We start from the raw sequence: 20828 nt of genomic DNA, 5'->3' as shown, positions 1-20828 counted from the left end.
TCATCGTAAGGGAAAGTCCGGGGGTTGGACATAATGCGGGTTTGCAATCGTGGATTTGTACACACCCAGGATGCGCACTTCCAGCCAGTTGGGCCCATCTGTGGTTAGGCGTAAGAACTTTCCATATATCAGTCGCACTCCATACGTCACCCATGTCGTACGGGTACAGCCGAGTCACATTCTTCATTTCATCCAATAGTATCCATGCTCGAAATTTTAGATCAGAGTCGCGATGGCGGTGCGTCACAGAAAAACCAGGAACTCTTCCTGTCAACCGCCCCACCTGGTCCAGATCCATCAGAGAGGAAATATCCCCGAGCTGGCGAATCATGGCCAGGACATTCAAACGAGAACCAACCCAAGAAATCGAATCAAACACTGTCGTTGCACTCTGCCGTCTGCCAGAATTCAGCGTATTGCCGTACCATGTCGCTCCAACGGTCGGTCACAATCCATCTTCAATGTTCTCCTCCCGGATACCACAGCATTCACGTACAATACGCGGTCATATCACAATTTCCCAACTTGTGAACATGGCGGAGACCGGCAACACCCCGGCCCCAGCGCCTTCCTCGACGCCAGCGGCCAGCGGCGGCAACACACAGCCTCCTCCGGCTTCTGCTTCTCCTCCAGACACCGGCAACGTCGAGAAGCGCCCCCCAGAAGACTCAACCCAGCCTTCAGGTGCGGAATCACAGGAGATCGTCCTGCGTCAACCTGATGGTGACGACAGCACCAAGAACGCTCCAGACGCGAGCAAAAAACACTGATGACGGTGGCGTCAGCCCCATTCCGATGGGCGAGGGCGTGGTGATGCCTTCCTTCTCGCGCCTACGCTACGTGCGGATGGAAGATGTTGACGCACTGTGTTACAAGGGCGTCCTGTCGCAGCAAAAGCGTCTGGACGACAGTACCATGGATCCTTGGACGCTGTCCGCCTTCATGCAGAAGCACGCTGATGTCTCCGGCAACTGGGATCGGCTGCATGACTTGTTCGTACACTGCGTGAATGGCTGCGTTTCTCCATCTGCTTGGGACACCGTCGTCAACATCACGGCTATGGATCAGCGCAAGGCTCCAATTACAGCGATTCCTGCGTCTCGTCTGGCTGTTCCAGTTCCCAAGCCTCCGATTTCCAATCCTGTCATTCTGAACTTGACCAATACGTCTGGCATTCGGGAGTCCAAGTCGCATCCTGGTGGCAAGTCTTCACAGAAGTCGCACATTCCTTGACGAATTTCTCGACATCGGCATACATACCGGACCAGTAGAATTCAGAACGAAGCTTCTCATACGTCCGCGTGATCCCTTGGTGTCCACCTTGGAAATCCTCGTGTGCGTAGTGCAGCATGTCAGAATGTAGACTCCTTGGCACGACTAGTCTGAGTTCGTCGACCATGTCACGTGGGCGATCTCTGGTAGACCGACTCAGGCGGTAGATGACTTCCCGAGAGTCAAGCACGAAATCATCGGCGACTTTGGCGAGCTTCCTGGTTTGGGCGTGCGACATCTCTGTTACATCACTCTTCATGAAATGATTGAGTTGCATCAGGAAAGCGTCCTCATCTTGATGCAGCTTGATACGTTGCCATCGTTCCGCATGGTACTCGATCGGGCCCATCACATCGCCTTGGTCTGGTTCACCCTGAGCTCATGCACGAGTTACGGCAACAAGCACCTTGGCGGCCAGTGGTAGAGGTGCAGAGTCTGGTCCAGGGAGATTCATGGAATCAGCATCCTGGTCGTTGTCGTCCTACACTCCCGCATTCAGGATTTGAGCGGGTTTCATTAGCTTCTTGTGGATTTTGGATACCAATTGCAAGTGTGTCAGCTCGCCCTCGTCCTCAACCTTCCAGGATTCGTCAAGTAGTAGCGTCTTAGATGTCAAGTAGTCTGCCGCCTGGTTGAATTCACGTTTCACGTGCACCAGTCTGACGGACTTAAATCTTGGTCTCAGAGCCTCATACTCAGCTAGTTTCCTTTGTAGGTTTGGTTGGTGACAATTGATCAAGCCTTGTGCTTGCTGGATGATGATCCTGGAATCGCCGACCACAACGATCTCCTGGATGTCATGTTCTAACACCATGTTCAATCCCTTGAGCAGCCCGTTGTATTCAACATCATTCACGGTCACATCTTCCAAAACAAATCCTTGTGCATCTAGGACCTTCCATCCAGGGAGGCGCCACAGAATGCATCCGCAACTGCCACGGCGTGTAGACGTCTTGGCTGCACCGTCGAAACTCAGGATGTGGCCTTCAAAGTCAGCACCCACCAACTCCAGACTAATGGGAATTTTTGGTGCGACTCGACCTTTGGCCGGGATCAAATTCTCCGCGACTTCGTCCAGGTGTTCTCTGGGTGTGATTCCTGCATCTAGGATGGCAGGTAGTCCGTCTTCATCACGTTGCACTCTGCCGATCTCCAGATTCCAGTGTGACAGGATTACACCCCACTTGACGTTTTTACCGTCTGCCGACTTGGATGTCAGTAGCCACTTCAGCACAGAATATCGGGTGTATACTACGATCTTTGGACTGTGTTCCACCAGATTCCTGAACACTTCTCGGACTCGCATGATTGAAATCACTTCCTTCTCGGCGAGCTGGTATCTCAGCTCAGCGTCGTTCAGGACGCGCCCCGTGAAGCGAACCGGATGAATGACTCCGTCGTACTCTTGGCCTAGTACCGCAGACGCTGCCCACTGATTAGCATGCGTGATGATCACAAATGGTCGTGTGCGGTCAGGATGCCGCAGTTGTGGAGTCGATACAATCTTGCGCTTCAGGATCTCAAACGCTTCCTTGGCTCTCGACAAGTCTCGTCCAGCACGTATCTGTTCGTCCGTCAGCTCATATAGGACAGCTGTGATCACGGGGAGGTCTTCGATAAACTTATTATAGTAATTCAGACTTCCCATGAAAGACCTTGAGTGTCTTCGGGAACGGCGAATCCTCGACTCCCTTCGCAATCTTTGGCTTCGCGCGGATACCTTCAGCACTAATTTCATGCGAGAGGTACGGGATGGACAACTTGCCAAATTCGCTCTTGGGTAGAGTCACAGAGATATTCCAATAGCGTAACCGAAACAGTAAAGCGTTTAAGTCTTCACACAGGTGGTCCCATGTTGGTGCACCGTGAGCAATGTCGTCAATGAACGAGCTGCGCCCGAGCACAGGGCCCATCTGAGGTGGGGCTGGGATGTTACGCTGAAAGACTGTCATCTTATCCGTTAGAATCGAGAAATCCCATTCAGTACTGTCAGGACTCCTGGCTCTCAGAGAATCAAGTTTCAGGAAATCAAGTACATCAGGATCCATCTTTACTTCTTCCTCAGAATCTAGGCGAACAAATCCCCACAGACAGTTGTTGATGACTGCTTGGTAAATGAGTGGGGCGTTCTTTAGACCGAACGGAATCCTGACTCATTCGAAATGCCCAAACGGACACACAAACGCAGAGATCAGCTTGGTTCGCTCGGTCATTAAGACTGCCCAGAATCCAATTGCCATATACAGACTCATAAACCACATGGCCGACTCAAAACCAATCAGCAAGTCGTCAATGAGTGGCAGAGGGTAGTGCAGTAACTTGATAAACTCATTCACCACACGATAGTCGATGCACATCCTGATGTCAATCCCATTCTTCTTCAGAACGATCAGGATCGGTGATGCCCTCTGCGATTTAGAATGCTCAATAAGTCCGGTTTCCAAGAGTGTTTTCAGGAGTTTGTACACTTTGAGCATCAAGTGAGGCGCGATGGATCTTGGGCGCTGAGCAACAGGCTTCGCATCACCGGCATCTACGTCACAGACCACTCCACGAACAGGAGCAGCATGACCATCACCAAGGAAGATCTTACGATGCTACTTCAGGATTCGTTTAAACTTGTTGACCATCTCAGGCGTGGACTTCACTGGATCGCCGACATCTGCCCCCTCAATACCAGAGACAAATCTTGCAAGTCAGGAAGTAAGGCCAGTTGGTCTCGTAAGTGAGACAGGGTTTCACTGCTCTCGCACATGTAAACTGCTGGCTCGAAGTCAAGCTCCTCAATAGTAACTCGCATACAGCAGTCATACTCCTCCTTGAGCTTGTCCATGGGCGTGCCAGTCATGACTGACACCGGCAGATCCAGGGAATCATTAGCGTCTAGGTTGTAGCAACCTTTTGAACCGTGATCCAAGTTTTCAGCATCCGTTGCGACTTCTAATGTCGTGCATTCTGGGTTATTCTCACCACAGGGCACGGCCTCCATAATGCCGTCACTGGAACCATCAAACAAGGTCACTGGCATCCACTCCGACACTACGCATGAGAACAATGTTCTCTTCAGGATCGACTTCAGTTTGGGTAGCGGCGTCCTGGGCGAAACGCACTCGACGCGTACCTGATGCAGGCTGTAACCTCACCATCTGCGCTCTGTTCGGACCATCCATCGGTCGCGTCAACAACTTTGTTGGCCACTTGTACTTTGGAGTGTTGGTGTTAGTGTACGGCGAGTCAAACGCTTCCCGGATTTCAGCCAGACGTTTAGCACGAATCTTGGCATCCCGCGACGAAACAATTTCCTGAATGAGGCTTTGCCATTCACGATACGCTGGAGATCCAGGCCGCACAAATCGACCGGCTTGCGGAAAGGGACCGTACTCCACAATCCTGGCTAAAGGCATCTTGTCGTCGATCCAGAGTATTTTGGTCGAAACATTTACCACTCGCACAGCAATAGGCCAGGATTTCGCAGCGTAGATAATCTGCGTTACCCATTGATCACCACGTCCAGCCCACACAACCGTAGATTGCGGGTTAGCCTGACCATACTGGATACGTACAACTGAATCTTCACCAGGGCGTAAGTACATGTAACGTTGAGCATGTATTGGTAAATCTCCACACCCAATCGCCGTTATGACGACCATCCACACATCCGATCGTTTCTTCGTCAGGGAGCGTGACTAATCCTTCACGAACACTGATCCGGATCCCAGCCGCATACATGAAGCCAACTCCAAGAAGCACATCAATCCCTTCACCGATATTCGCAATCCAGACATCCAGGATGTACACCACTCTCGGACCGAGAGTAATCTTCACCTGGGCACTAGCAGAACTGTACGTCGGCACTCCTCCCATTCCAAAAATCTTCGTTTGTTTGTGCGTCTGGAGCTTGAGTCCTAACTTACGCGCTAAGTCAAGACTCACAATACTCACGGTCGCCCCGGTATCAAGGAGAATCTTTGTCCGATAGTCGTTAACTGCACTGTGCACCATCACTACATCACGCTTCTTCGACTCCAGCCTGTGATCTTCCCACCAACAATACCGTTGTCCTGGATAAAGCCTGTACTCCACGATTTCATCAGTGGTATCAGGATCCATGTAGTCTGGATTCGGTTGGCTAAGATGTAAAGTCGGATCTTGAGTCAAAGTTGTCATGCATTGTTGGTTATCTTGGAATCTTCTTCTCAGCTCTGGGCCTACAAACACTAGGACACACAATTCTGGGGCCTTCCTCTGCCCGACGCGTACTGGATCCCCATCCAGCGGGCTTAGAGGTTTAACGGCTTCCCAGTACTGGCCTCGCCATCCACGAGTTTATCCAGGATGTGGCTTGGCAGGTCCTTGAGTGCGCCTTGGCGAGCGATCTTCTTTAGGTCTTCCAACGCTTTCCAGTCTTCACACGGCTTTCCTTGATGCAGCTTGCCACAGCTGTCGCATTGTTGTGTGCGGCACATGTGAGTAGGGTGTCCCAATTCTTGACAGCGGTCACACTTGATGTCCTTCTAGCAGTTCTCCTCAGGATGTCCCCACTCGTGGCACTTCTCGCAATAATTGTCCCAGTTCGGGTTCTCGCGACGTCCTGAGTTTGGCACGGGATTGCCATGAGGCGCGTGTCCAGGTGGTCTCCAACCCATATTATCCATCACACGGTACACCTCGTTCGTGAGCGTCTGTCCACTCAGCACCAGAAGGACCAGTATTCACGGTGCCACCATCTTCTCTGGCTTCCACACCAAAGATACACAAAGAATGACATTTCGACCCCTCAAAATGCACACAACGTCATTTAATATAGCAAAGAGTATGCATTCATCTGGACGCCGATATGAAGGACAACGGAACAGGTTTGATACACCACACGTGACCATGTTGATGAAGACGGAAAGGTGAGTATGTGTGCCAAGTTTGACACCAATTGGTAATTTTCCGGATTTTTTCACTTTGCAAGAACCCCCTTTGTCTGCCCAGTTCTTACGGAGACTCTCTGTTAAGAGACTGCAGAATGAGGAGGAGAGGACTCAGGAAGTGGCGTCGTATGATATGCAATCGGATGCGAAGAGGAAAGTCCCTGCGAGGAAGAGAGCGAGGAAAAAACCAGGTGCGAAGCTCATGAAGGTGGAGAAAGAAGATGAGGATGAAGATATGAGTGACGGGTCCAGTAAGGAGAGTGACGATGAGATCACGGTGACGGGGGGAGGACGATAACGAGAGCGAAAGGAAGCGCACGAAGAAAGACGGTATTAGTGCCTACAGCCAGGTGCCAGCTCTACGCTCGAGCTCGGTGCAGATCAGCTCCGCGGAGGACCTGCTGTCGAGTATGGATGATATTATCAAGAACGAAGCGGAAGCGGATGAAGCTGTGCAGCGAGGTAGCAGCAGTCGGGATGTGAAGTCAGAACCAGTTGTGTCTGCTGGCAGTTCACGAACAAAAAGGGCTGCTACAGTGAAGAAGAAGGTAAGCCCTCCGCCCAAGCCGACACCTGAACCGATGAAGCCGCCTCGTTCAATTCCACAAGTGGATGAACCGACGGACTCGGAAGAAGAAGATATCCTTGACATGCTGTCGTAGCCAGGCTTGGCATTATTTCACGAATGAAAGTCAGTTTTGCTCTAGCAACTTGTGGGGTCTTGTGTCAGAAGAAATGTCTTGTTCAAGAGATGCCGACCTCGTGTCTGCTGCTCTGCAAGTTCCATCATATTGTACCGATCACCCTTTAGCTCCCCGTGTGAAACTCACGTTCCAAAGGCCAAGTCGCGCGCTAGCGAAACAAAATATGACTTGCAGGAAGATGATATCTCCAACAAGTTTATGAATGACCAATGGAGATGATAGAGTAGCGATGTACGACCAGAACACCTTTGCTCTTCATGCATATCTGATTATGATGCTGATGCCAGCACTATTGGCTGCCTTTGTGCCTTTTGCTTTGGTCTTCCCATTTCGAGCATACCAACGAATTATTATGGCTTACAAAACGAAACTCCGTTCCCCTCAGCCATATCAATGTGAGCTGTCAGCCAGAAACTCGCAGTCATCCAGTTGGTGTTTGCAGTACCGCAGTAGCCATTCCATGATTCCTACTCGAGCAGCCGACAAAATACATGCTGGGGGATCGATATTCTACACCTCTCTCTGCATACAGACAGATGCAGCACAATGTCAAAGTTTCCTCGGGACACAGCCTCTTTTATTACTACAGGACTGCAACCCTCGGCTCGATGTCTGTGGATCCTTCGAGATGCCCGGCACTGCAAGCACTTCCATGGCGCGAGTAGAACATCATTTTGTGCGCTTGGAATACAAAAACTTCACAGTCTCAAGGTGACCCCTGCCTGCAGTAGTGTCCATTGCTACCGTACTGCATCCTTCAGCTCGATTCGCATGCAAACATTCCACGATTTCTAACTGGCCTCTGCTGTATAAGCGGCCAAATCCATGGTTGCAGGTGTGCATCCCTCATTTCTATTCCCACTCAACCAAGCGATTGCAGCTAAATAAACCACTTTCAGCAGCGCCGTCCATTGCTGCAAATGTGCAGCACTCGCTTCGGTGAGCGTGCAGCCACTTAACGACCTCTAGAAATCCATAACTCGCTGCCTTGTCCGTCCCTTGAGTGCTGCCCCCTCTTGTAAGACGTGAGCTAGTAGAAGGCCGCGAGTGAAGGTAGTCCGCAATGTGGAAGCGTGTAGGTGGTTAGACGCAAATTGCAAAGTGATATTAGTTGGTTAAGGCCCTGTGGCCGGCCGTCTGAGCAGTGCCCAAGGCGGTGCTAAAATGAATGAATTTGATTGGTCAATCCACTTCAAGTTGAAGTGGGTTGACGTGCGCTATACAAAAGTAAATGTGTACGACAGAGATCATGCACCACAGTGCATGGTCCTTACTTACCCGCTTGTCTTTGCGTAGTAGTGGATGTTGTAGTTTGGATATGCGGGCCTTGACGTGCTCGTCACGTCTCGGTCCTTACATCCTCCCGGGTTTGACTTCATGTTGACGGCGCTTGAAGTCGTCGACGAAAACTTTTCAGTGAGAGACGTGCTTGATGTCTTTCTCGAGTTCCCACGAAGATTCGTGGTCTGGGAGATCATGCCACTTGACAAGCCACTCAGTCTTGCGATTGAACTTACGCTTGCGTAGAAGTTTCTCGATAATGTGGAGGTCTTCTCCAGTGTCTTCATTCGTGGTGATGTGAGATGCTTTCGGAAGAACACGAGTCTCAAACTTGTCCGGGTAGGAGACGTAATGGTTCAGAACGTCTACGTTGAAAGTAGGGTTCAGCGACTTCATACTGCGTGGAAAAATCAGACGAGCAGCGTTGTCGTTGATCATGCGCTTGATAACGAACGGACCAACTTTACGAGCGGCTAACTTTGCACGTTTGACTTCAATGTCTTTCGCAGCATGCTTGAGTGGAATACGGCGTGTATCCAGCATAACCAAATCTCCTTCCTTGAATTGCACATTGCTATGGTGTTGATCGTAGTACTTCTTTTGCGATGCTTGAGCCTTGAGTAGGTGCTCCTTGGCTTTGCCAATTATCTTGTCACGTTCATCCTTGAAGCGGTTTGCATACTCAGACAGTCCTTGTTGTACTTGAACTGTGGTAGACAGCGTAGGAAAAGTTCCGAAGGGATTGCGTTCCTTACGCCCTGTGTCTACTTCAAATGGCGAAAGTCCTGTAGAGGCACTAACTAGCGTGGCATGAGCATACTCAATCGTCCCCAACTTGGCAGCCCAGTCATCACCATGATACGAGACCATGCAACGAAGTGCGTCTTCTAGTACCAGGTTTTGACGTTCGAGCGCGGGACGACGTTGTCATATTCAATTGTATACCCATGACCTGCGCGAGAGATTTCCAAAATCGCGATGTGAATTTGGGATCACGATCACTGATGACCACTGCAGGCACTCCATGATGCCGAACGACGTTGTCGAAGAAATAATGAGCGATTTCTTTGGCATCATCGGTAGTGTGAACGGGACAGTAGATCGGACGCTTGGACAACTTGTCCACGATGGTCATGATAGCATCATAGCCATCTGATTCTGGCAATCCAGTAACGAAATCCATGGAGACGACTTCCCAACATTCCTTAGGAATCGGAATTGGAATCAGCTTGCCATTCTTCTTGGCGTTGCTGTGCTTCCAACATGTGCATGTTTTACAACTTTGCACGTAATCGGAAACGTCTTCATGAAGCGACGCCCAGTAGTACCATTGCTTGATACGGAGGTACGTACGACGAATTCCTGGGTGCGCGGCAATACTGGAATCATGAAATTGCTCAATAATCTTCGTCCTTAGATGATTGCGCTGCGATCTCGGGACACAAAGTCTCATCACTTTGGACTCCTTGTTGTCCGTGAATTGCACATAAAGCAATTGATCCTTGAGTATGTATGGATCATGCGGACTACGATACTTGTCACGAAATCCGGGATCAGTGCGGTAGGCTTTGATGAACTCTTCTTTGAGATTCGAAGTCCATCCTAGCGAACTTGCGTGTTGCATGTGCACAACTGATGTGGCAATCTTTGCATCTTGAACAGGAGTGTAGAGATAACCATCGGAAAGATCATGTAAGGCGATGTGACCAGTAGAAACATCCGCCATCTCCTCCCCCAAAAATTCAACAGGCGAGAGAGCTGCAGATATCATGGTCGTATTCACCTTCTGGGAGTCCCCATCATGGTGCTGTGCACGGTAGCCTGATCCAAAACTGGCACACTGCGGTGTACACGTATAAAAGCTGATCGTATTGATAGCGGAACGCGCAACATACTGTGAGGCTGGAACCGTCGCGATTTGATTGTCTGGAGTCGATAGCGAAGCATTGACTGTGCGTAGATTGCTAATTACGCGAAAACTCGATGTCAGTTTATCACTTTCAGACTCACAATGATGAAAACTGATTGTGCAGACAAGAGGCGGAGCCAATTGTGGTGATATCAACGCAGTCGGAGTTGAATCCATTGGAGGACGGGACAGTGCATCAGCTACGACATTCATCGATCCTTTCAGGTGATGCAGGGTGAAGTCGAACTGAGCAAAGAAGGTCAAGAAGCGTGCAAGCTTCGAAGAAACCTTCGGGTGGTGTAACAACCACTGACATGCACTGTTGTCCGTGTAGATGTCGAAATGACGACCACAGAGGTAATGACGCCATTTTTCCAGTTACAGCTTAATTGCATAGAGTTCCTTCTCGTGGGTAGGACAATTTTGTTTGTGCACACCCAACTTCTTGGAGAGGAAAGCTAACGGATGATCGTGTCCGTTGTGCTTTTGCGAAAGTACTCCACCCACACAATATCCTGAAGCATCGGTTGTCACGATGAACGGAAGAGAGAGATCCGGTAAAGTCAGGACTGGGGCGGATTGCAATGCTGATTTTAGCTTGCTGAAGGCGGTATCATGCTCTTCATTCCAATTCCAGGTATGGTCCTTCTTGACTAGAGGTCCAAACGGTAAGGCGATTGTCGCGTAGTTGTAAATGAAGCGACGGTAGTAGCCTGCTAGACCCAAAAAGCTTTGCAATTGCTTTTGGTTCATGGGAATTGGCCAATTGGCGATCACTTCAGTTTTCTTGGAATCCACCGCAATACCTTGACTTGACACGGTGTGACCCAGGAACTGAACTTGATTCTGCCCAAAATGACACTTCGAGCGATGACAGTACAGCTTCTCTCTGCGTAACACTTCGAAGAGCGTGCGGAGATGCTGCAGATGCTCCTTCATGTTCTTGGAAAATACACAAATGTCATCCAGATACACCACGATAAACGGATATTTGCCTAGTAGGACACGCATAAGACGTGACCAGACACCTGGCATTCCAGCAAGACCCATTGGCGCAACACACCACTGATAGGTCTCAGAATGAGTGCGGAACGCTGTGTACTGACGACTTTTCAAGGCAATCCTCATCTGATGGTAACCTTGCGCGAGATCCATACATCTTGTCAAATGTTTAGTCAACTCTTGGGAGTGGAATTCTGGCGATGATCGTTTGCGAGTTTAGCCAACGATAATCAATCACCCAACGAATCGGTTACGTGACGTTTCCCGACCGTAGCCACTCAGCTCGAGAAAGTTGTTCCCTGATTTCGGGTCTTTCTTCGGGATACCAAAGATGTTGGAGACCCAATGTGAATCGGATAGTTCAATCCAACCTTTCTTCAACTTTTCTTCGACAAACAGATCAAGGGCATCTTGTTCTGTCTTCGAGAGCCGAAAAGGTGCGCGTGTGCTTGGCATAGCATCTGACTTCATGTTGAACTCGAATTCCACGCGTCGATGAGGAGGTAACCCATCGGGTAAAACGTCTGGAAACACGTCAGCAAACTCATCAAGGAGAGGCACAATTTCTTGTGGTTCCTCCGTGACGGGTTGAGCTGGAGTAATTTTGACGCGGTAAATCTCATCGTAGTCATGGCGCTTAGCTTTGGCTTTGAACTCAGCACCAGATACTTCCACCTTGCGCAACACTGGCTTCATTCCTTGCGGTTTGAACTGCAGGTAATGAGTACGCCAATCAATAATTGGTTGGTACTTGGTAAACCAAGGTTTTCCGAGAATGACATCGTGTTCAGGACTCATAGACCATTCCAGGACCTCTAAGTCTCTGAATCAATAACCATCCATCTCAATAGTGACCTTGCCCTTGTGAACGGCACGTTTCTTCGTTGTGCTTCCGTCAAACAAGGTGACTTGAGAGATCATGGTGTCAGGGATAGTATCCACCAATCCAGGACGAATGACAGTGCATGTGGCTCCCGTGTCTAACATAATGGTAACACGTTTGCCTTCACACAGACCTGGCTTCCGCATCAACTCATTCGGAGCTCGTAGTGACTGGATGGTAGCAGCGTTGAGATCATTTATCTCAACAACTTCAACGGACTCTGGATTCTCAGTGGCCAAAGTGTGAACAGCAAACTGACCACGCTTAGTGTCAGACTGATAGCTGTTGTTCGTTCCATGCGTCTGTCGATTTTGAAGCTTGAAGCACTGTTCAATCGTGTGACCAGGCTTCTTACAATACCGACACTTCTTCGGGTTGCCACTGTTGCGGTTATTGTTCTGAACAGGTCGACGGTAATTGTCACAGCGGGGGTTATGCACATGACCAGTGTCGATTTCCATAGGCTCAGGTTCATTCTCAGCAGGACGCTGTGGAGCCGTGTTGGAACGAGCGAATGACGTGGAGTTGGAACGTCCAAAAGATCTTGGAGGTGTCCAACGATTCTTCTCAAACGGACCAGCACGAAAGTGCGATCTGTCATACTCGAGTGCAATTGAGAGAGCCTCAGATACCGTCGTCCAACGACGATACTGAACTTCTTCTTTCGTGGGGCTAACAAGACCTCGAATGAAGTACGTGATCTTGTCAAGCTCACTCATGTCCTTGACTTGCATGATAGCAACGCGGAACCGAGAGATGTAGTCCTCCAAGCTAGAACAACGTTTTTGCTTGAGACTGTACAATCGATCTCGAAGGCGCTCCTGAAGATCCGGACGAACAAATTCCTTCGTGAGCTTCTGGATCAAGTCTTGAACGTCACTAATGGAATCCCTGCAAAGCATGTACCATGCAGCAGCATTTCCCCTGAAATTGGCAGTCATCATGGCAATGATGCGCTTACTCTGATTCTCATCTTGCCAATTAATGTTCTTCGCCTCAAAGTAATGAATAACTTGGTCGAAGTACAATTCAACCGAGTCACCCATGTTTCCATAGAAGCGAGGTAGGCTTATACCTTCAATTTTGACTTCCTTGCGTTGCGAAGTCAAAACGTCGATTAGTGCTTGTTGCTTCTGCACCATTTCGACCACAGACTGTGTCAGACGGTCAGCAGACCTTCCGCCAGGATTTAACGAAGTCATGATAGTGTAACTTGAGCTAAAAGCTGATTAAAGTTACGCTACGAATGTACAGCTGCTAGCTACTGAACTAGAGCTATAACGACATTGTCGACAGCTACTCGAAACGGGCGCGCTTGATGCTGATAACGCGATCAACGAAAGCACGAACTTCGGTGTCGATACGGTTGACACAGGTGTTCAAGTTGTCGACGATCTCGTAGAGAAACTGTCCAAACCCAGTATCGATAACACGGTCGAGGTGAGTTTCGAAAAACGGAAAGAAAACTTCACGGAGATGTTCCGTCAAGCAAGTAACCTCGTACTGCAAATAGATAGCAGCACGAACTGTGAAAGCGTTGAACGGCTTGTTCAATGGTGAGAATGCGACGATGTTGCTGATCTTCTTCCCACTCGCGAGCAGTACGCTTAGGCATAGACTAGAAAAATACCCGAAGCTTACGCCAAAGTTTACTCGAAAATTACGCGAAAATTCAGGATACGACTGGAAATTACGCGGATTCTCAAATTCGGCATTATACGGGTGCTGGGGGTTAGGTAACTACTGATTGGCTGAGCCAAAGTGCAATTACACTAAAACAATGCGAATTTTTTTTAAAACAACACTTAAACAACGCTACTTAGCGCTAATTCAAGCGTTGGCGCTTTGCCTTGTGATTGGATTTCTTCTGACCGAAACCCTGAACAAGTAGCTCTTCCTTTTGAGCCTCTTCAAGTGCTCTTTTACGCGAGCTCTCCTTAAGTTCACGGTCGAATACAGTAGTGAGTGTGTTATGAATACGCACCACTTGTAAACTTAGGATACGGCAAGCTTCTCGATAAAGTATACGCTCGGACTTGGAGTGAAAACTCTTCTCCTGGTCTTGTAAGTGGTGAGTTAAGCTTGCAAGGCGATTAACTGAGTTTAATCCCTTAATACGAAGTCGATCTACTGCTTGTAGATTAGGGTCTGGGTTTGAGTTGAGGTTTTTACTTTTTTTGTTGTTCACCTTGGTCATACAAGGCCAAAGGTTTCCGCAATATACTAGGCTTACGTGCGGGAAGGTGACTAGTGAAGCGAAAAGCGTTAAAAAAAAAGAAGGTACAAATCCTTCGGATAACTAACCGTTAGCAAAAAGCGTGAGGCTAGTTAGCGTAATCGACTAGCGAAAAGCGTTAATGTCGATTATGCAAGACTTTATACGGCTAGCGAAAAGCGTTAATGCCGCTAAGTCAGAGAACACGTAAAGTAGCAGTAAATGCGAAATCAGTAACCCTAACCCGGATACTGTAGCAGTAGTCGAGCTGAAAGCCGAAGTAGCGAGTCGAGTCGGTCGATTGAAGATCTTCTGACCACTTGCCCAGCGAAAATGACCGTAAGTGCTACCAGATGTAAGGCTTGAGCTAGTAGAAGGCCGCGAGTGAAGGTAGTCCGCGATGTGGAAGCGTGTAGGTGGTTAGACGCAAATTGCAAAGTGATATTAGTTGGTTAAGGCCCTGTGGCCGGCCGTCTGAGCAGTGCCCAAGGCGGTGCTAAAATGAATGAATTTGATTGGTCAATCCACTTCAAGTTGAAGTGGGTTGACGTGCGCTATACAAAAGTAAATGTGTACGACAGAGATCATGCACCACAGTGCATGGTCCTTACTTACCCACATGTCTTTGCGTAGTAGTGGATGCTGTAGTTTGGATATGCGGGCCTTGACGTGCTCGTCACGTCTCAGTCCTTACACCTTTGAACGATGTTCATGCAACCACGCTCCTACAGTCAGATTCCCGTTTTGTGCTGCTCCATCCATCGTCGCCTTTGTACGTGTACAAACCCTCACTATGGGTAACACGAAACCACTGCACAACTTCTAGAAAGTCCTCCCCAGCAGCACCACCATCCATTGCCGAAGTGGTACAACCTTTGCAGTCTTTTTCATGAAGCCACTTCAACATCTTCAAATCTCCATTGGACAGCATTCTCAAGCACAGTGGCCATTGTCGTTCTGTAAACTGTCATGATCAGCTGCAACCCCTGTCCCGGTACGGTCGCCTGCCACTCCCTCTTCAACAGCCCATTTCGGGAACCACAGACATCCATCACCAACAGCACGATCAAAATTAGCAGACCGATCTTCCAGCTCGCAATGCATGAGTATCCACTGCGCCACTCCCCAATGGTACTTGTGCTGGGCCGTCCTCTTGTTTCCATCAGCTCCAACCTGATGCATCCTTTATCCACTCAACAAGACGTTGATCTCCTTGTGCAGCAGCCCCCAACAGCAATTCTGCCGCGTATTCTCGGTCAGATTGAGCATTTACCTTCAGCCACTCGATCACTTCAACGTCGTTCTTCCAGATCGCGCCACAAATTTCCATGCCACCTCGGTACCAGTAATCCCAAATTCCGGTGGTCGGCATGCAGCCCTTTCATAATTTCCAGATGTCCTCCTGCTGAAGATGCACTTACTGTCTTGGTGCGCTCGACAAAAATATTCCACCAGCCCTTTGCTTAATGGGTTGAGAGTGCTCATATCACCTTGTGCAGAAGCCGCATCGTTCAAAATGGGCCGTTGTAGCTTGTGTCACGACTCGGAGGTTCTCGAGCGCGCAGAAACTGCAATGGCCGACACGAGGCGCAGAGTGTGTATAGGTGTCCACTTCAGCGAGAAGACGTCCAGAAGCTCGTCGATAACGCGTGTCATATGGCCCAGATCTCTTGTTTCGGGACGTCAAACACTCATGACAACGTGACCTGAAGGAAGTCGGCAGGACTGTTTTAAAATGAAGGCGGTTGTGGTGCACTGTGCCGAAATATTACATAACCGCTTGACCCGGGAATGGCCATCAAACCAAAAGCTACTCGCAAACTTTTACTTCGAAGTATCTAAAACAATGCTCGGCGTTGCAATAAGTCGAGGATAACTTACAGTTAAGTTAACCTGAACTTTGACCAGTGTGATGATGCATCTATCCCTTTAGATACGTCATTTCCAATGATGTTTTCATATATCTGTAATAATATCCGAAGTTTGCGTGGTGTAGCACCTCCTCTTCTGATACCCCCTTCATTCTCAGCGCCGTTAAAACGTAATCGTCGGATCTTTCAGTCACTCCCCAAATCCACGCTCTCTCGAACATCTCCAGCTTGGACGCCTTGCTATCAAAATTAGTACTCACTAGAGGGGGCGTCTTGCGCTTGGCCTTCACTGCTCGCATAGCATTATCGTCAAAGATATTCACATAGCGGACGTAGATCATGTAGGCGTCGGTACTGCGAAGCTTGTCAACAGGAATGTCACTCAGCTTCAAGCGCTCCCATGCACCAAGCGTGGTAAGCTTCTCGTTTCGGTACCACTTGCCGAGTTTGAAGTTCAGGTAGGTACGGTAGTTCGGATGCGCTTTAAGCGCTGCTCCTGACAAGGCCTTCATTCCGAGCTCGCTTTTGACAAAGTCGTCTGATTTGCCTCTCCAGCGCCACAATTTGAGTTTCACAGGCTTGGAAATTTTTGTCCACAAATTCACCCTCTCCTCGGAGTCGCCGTCTTCGACGTTTGTTGTTTGTTCCACACGCAGCGATCTTCCTCCCGCGACGATTGAGTGGCCATGAGTGAGAGTGTCAGTCGAAGTCACCGCTGAGCGCTTGATCGGGTAGGCTTCTACGACTCCAGCAAAATCGCTACAGGCGATGAGGGCAACGACGGTGACCAATAGAACTTGAGAAACTCCCATGGGATAGGAACACAAGCAATGCCTGGCGTTCGGAGTACTGTCAGAGATAGGGGTGGCGACGTTATTGTTTTTAACGCTAAATAACGATATGTGTTTTACGGTTAATATGTGTCCGAGTTAGTTGTTTACATGTTAGCTCATAACAACACACAATTCACAGGCTTGCTCATTGGTCAAGATCAAGCCAATCACCGAACCAGGATTCTTGAAATTTGGAAAGACCACATATAAGCTGTATGATATTGCCATAAGCAACGCTGATTCAGCGGACGGAACTTACAAGTTGGTCGGAGGGGAGCATTCACGCTGATCGGACTTCGACCGACGCCGGGAGGCGTTCAAACCGATCGGAGGGAGGCGCTCAGGGGTGTACCAAACCTATACTTACTACGTGGAGACACCATTCCTGGTCAAATGCGAATTGTAACAACATGTTGGCGTACAGTCTGCCTTCCTGGACGACGTGGTGTTCCCTGGGCCAGGGACTCTGGCAGCCTGTCAGGGCAGGGAATCCCTGTTCCTGATCAGACCAGCTTGACCTACCCGGACTATTGTCGCTGGCCACGTGATTCCATCAAGTTGGTGGTATTGTCTGCCCAGCCAGTGGAAGGGGGGGTATCTCGTATTAAAGCGAAGTGGAGGAAGGCATCACATTTTCCAATTTGCCATTGACGTCTCAGTCACCTCCAGCAAGATGGAAGACGAAGACGACCCCAGACGACAAGCGAATCAATATTTCGTTTCTCAGTGAGGTACATTGATGTCATCTAGCTCTATCACTAACGACCTCTTATGTCCGTTCTGTCGGCTGCCTCTTGATCAGCCGTCAGCTTTTGGGCACCGCTCTGCTGTTGGCAGATCGATTCACCTGGCCGTCCCTTAAGGAACAGCACTGGCATCCCTTGTCTGGTGTGCTGCACCATATTCCAAATGACAATGCCCGACGTCTCCGTCCGCCAGTTCATTGACTCGTGTCCATTGGGCTGGATATGCTCGACCCGCTTCTATTGTGGTTTGCCAGCTCCGCTTCGTGTCCATGGCATGGTTGGCCAACCAGTCGAGCATCTTATTGTGTTCTCTGCGGTGGTGGGTTCATGTTAGAACCACTACCGTCGCCATCTTCCGTCTGCTTTGCCAATACAGTCTTTAAATGAACTGCTTTTGGTGGGTGTCTGGCCCGATGTTGCCTGATTATCATGGCACTATCTCCAGCCACATGTACAAGGGAATAACCCTCTTGTCCGCAGGCCGTCAACCCCACATACAGTCCCATATTTCCTGCAACGTTGTTCGTGGTCGATTTGGCCGCGTACGACATACTCCCCACCCAGACCACTTGATATCGCCCGGAATGCTCCCCAATGCGCACCATAACTGCCCCTGCACCACCCGGCTCTGGGTTACCTCTGGAGCCTCCATCGAAGAAAAGGAGGTAGCTGCACCCCTCCGTTTGCACTTGCTGGGGAATACAGTTGCGGTCTTCCTCTAGGACCTGAGCGACAACCGCCGTTGCTTGCTCCAAAAGTTTCATGTGTTTGGGCACCTGTATGTGTTTGTGCATGGTGTGATACCCCACTCGTAGCTTATTAGCAAAGGTCTTCGCGTGATACTGCTCCGTTACGTTGTTCATTTCGTCAAAGTATTGTACCCGCCACCTCCAAATCGCATGGAAGTAGAGCGCAGCCCCGAGACGCCAACAGCCTTGACCAACTTAGTGATATATTCATCCAGCCAACTGGCGTGTCTAGGCATGACCTCCTTCCTGGCAGCTGCCACCTCCCAAAAATGTTGTGGAATCTGTCTGAGGCAGTGTGAGCCCAAAGAAGGCCTCTTCTATTTGATCAGCCCGTAATCCCATGGGTGTCCATTTCTGCGTTAATATTGCCCTTAGTTACAAGCGAATCAATATTCCACACACCATCGACCCTCTCGAAACCCGAAAGCACCCTGTCAAAGATCAGAATTTGTAGTGTTGATTGAAAATGTACTGTAGTAGGACGCGTAGAAAAGATATACTCGTTGTATCCAGTTCCGTCGTACACCCACGCACCATCAGTGATTGCTCCAGCGCCATCCATCTCAAGCAGGTAGTAGTAATAAGCACCTGTCGTGTGCGAGCCCGAAGACACCAGAGGACCATCAGTGTACCTCTCGAAAATCCACGAGAGACGACGAGTCTTAACGTACACGGTGTTCTTAGCAGCCGAGCTCCACGGTTACTCCTCCAGGCCGTCTGGGCATCCTCTTCCAGGAACACGGCAGTCTGCTCGTACACCTTAAAATCTCCGAGCCGGCCGTGACATTAACGATGAAGATCGAGTTCAGACTGCTGAGTAGGGTCACAGCGGCGATGTGGAAGTAAGCAGGGTTCAGGTCACAGTACGAGTCACTCGAGTGACGTCCGTACGAGTTGGTCGAGACGGTGGCGCCGACAGCAGAGCCTTGAGGTCCATGGGCTGGGATGTCGCGCCGTTGGGCGTCACGGCGCACTGGGGATCCCCTTCTGCGTAGGGGCAGGCGTCCCGGCGTGGCAGATGCCGTACCAGTCGTTGTCCACAATGACTAGTCTTCAGCTGTGGAACCAGTGACCTCCTCCGGCTCGGACAGAACGCAAAGCAATCGTCAGACAGAGGCGACAGCCATCCACCAGAAAAGAAGCTCAGAGCAGTTATAGAGTGTGGCACAAGATGCCAAGAATGACTTTAGCGGACTTTGCAAAAGTATGGCATCTACAATGCCATAAGCACAAAAATAGCTACACCATGTTCATGTTATTGCAAATATCATACAGTGTTAAAGTAACGCTAAAACAATAACTTAACCCAAATGACGTTATTTCCCGTGTTAGAGACATAACGGTAACGTCGCCACCACTATTTGTAAATTTACTCGTAGCGCAATAACGACTGCGACTCAGCCTCTTTCAGATTTTGAGTCTGAAGTTGGGCCTAGATTTCAGAAACGAGGTCAAAATCAGGAAGGTCATTCTGTGTTGCAGCGCAAGTTAACGATAAACATTTTGTCCCTGATCTTCACACAGAATTAGTGGAAACAGCGGGAGGTGTTGCTGTTTTATATTTTAAAAAATAATATTAATAATAAAGTACCGGCAGCAATACGGCGCAAACACGTTGCCAATCTCGAACAAGATCCAAGCCGGTTCGAGTGCCGATCTCTCCCGAAATCGTGTTCTGAATCCTAGTGACGGTACCGCGAAAGGCCTCATTTAATAAAGACTCAAAATTATGGAGTTGAGGTAAGTGAAAACAGCAAAGATGCGGTGGCGAGTTGACGTGGTTTTATAGTGTAAAGTTTACATTTTAAAAACCATGCCAAACGCTGTAAATACTGTTTTGGCGATCGCTGGCTCAGATCTGCTTTTCCTGGTCAGCATATGCTTCATAGCCTTCTTCATCCGGCAGATCTTGATTATGAGGCTTTCCAACATCTGGACTCATTTGAGTGCAACACGGTATTATAATAATTAATAGTAGATTATATTATAATGCTTTATTATAAATAATGGACCGATTCCCAAAGCATTTTCCCGACTAAACCTCGGATGCAGACCCGTTTATTTGGGTGTGCACATGTTTGGACTCGATAGAGGCAAAACAAGTTTAGTTGGGTTTAGACACGATTCTACGTGTAGCTCCGCGAATAGGAAAGAGATCAGTTGTGAACCAGCTTATGAATCTGTTGGGTATTATCCCCCCCCCCCCGGGAATCTGTCGAGTTGGTGCAACCATGTAAGGCGCAATCGAAATGTAAGCAAAAGTGTCTACAATTGGCCGTTTGCTGTCCATTTATTCACGAAATTGATGGGATAAATCCTGCTGGGATCAGCCCAATACCTAGGTTCGTAGGCGCTCTTTCTCCCAAGGCTACAGATCGTTGATGTGCAGCCCGCACAAATCTCACCTGCTGTCCCAATGGGACTCCTATTGGTGGCCTCCAACT

General features: G+C 49.2%; 3 protein-coding genes across 3 annotated transcripts; 1 reads left to right on the top strand and 2 right to left on the bottom strand.

Moving 5' to 3' along the window:
* Positions 1-3916: 3916 nt before the first annotated feature.
* On the bottom strand, positions 3917-4676 carry KRP23_1751 (uncharacterized protein; the record flags this gene model as incomplete). The annotated part of the gene is made up of 2 exons (XM_067886407.1): positions 3917-4311; positions 4394-4676. 2 exons carry the CDS (start codon positions 4674-4676, stop codon positions 3917-3919), a joined length of 678 nt encoding a protein of 225 aa, XP_067749084.1.
* Positions 4677-6393: 1717 nt separating this feature from the next.
* On the top strand, positions 6394-6853 carry KRP23_1750 (uncharacterized protein; the record flags this gene model as incomplete). Its single annotated transcript, XM_067886406.1, has 2 exons — positions 6394-6399; positions 6482-6853. 2 exons carry the CDS (start codon positions 6394-6396, stop codon positions 6851-6853), a joined length of 378 nt encoding a protein of 125 aa, XP_067749083.1.
* A 9253-nt stretch (positions 6854-16106) lies between these two features.
* On the bottom strand, positions 16107-16868 carry KRP23_1749 (RxLR effector protein Avr1; the record flags this gene model as incomplete). Its single annotated transcript, XM_067896041.1, has 1 exon — positions 16107-16868. The coding sequence occupies one exon, from the start codon at positions 16866-16868 to the stop codon at positions 16107-16109; it is 762 nt and encodes a 253-aa protein (XP_067749082.1).
* Between the last annotated feature and the right edge of the window lie 3960 nt (positions 16869-20828).

The sequence above is a fragment of the Phytophthora ramorum genome, assembly GCF_020800215.1.
Source record: "Phytophthora ramorum isolate Pr-102 chromosome Unknown Phyram_PR-102_s0002, whole genome shotgun sequence".
NCBI lineage: Eukaryota > Oomycota > Peronosporomycetes > Peronosporales > Peronosporaceae > Phytophthora > Phytophthora ramorum.
The sequence above is the reverse complement of the archived record's forward strand: the minus strand, read 5'-3'. Positions and strand labels throughout refer to the sequence as shown.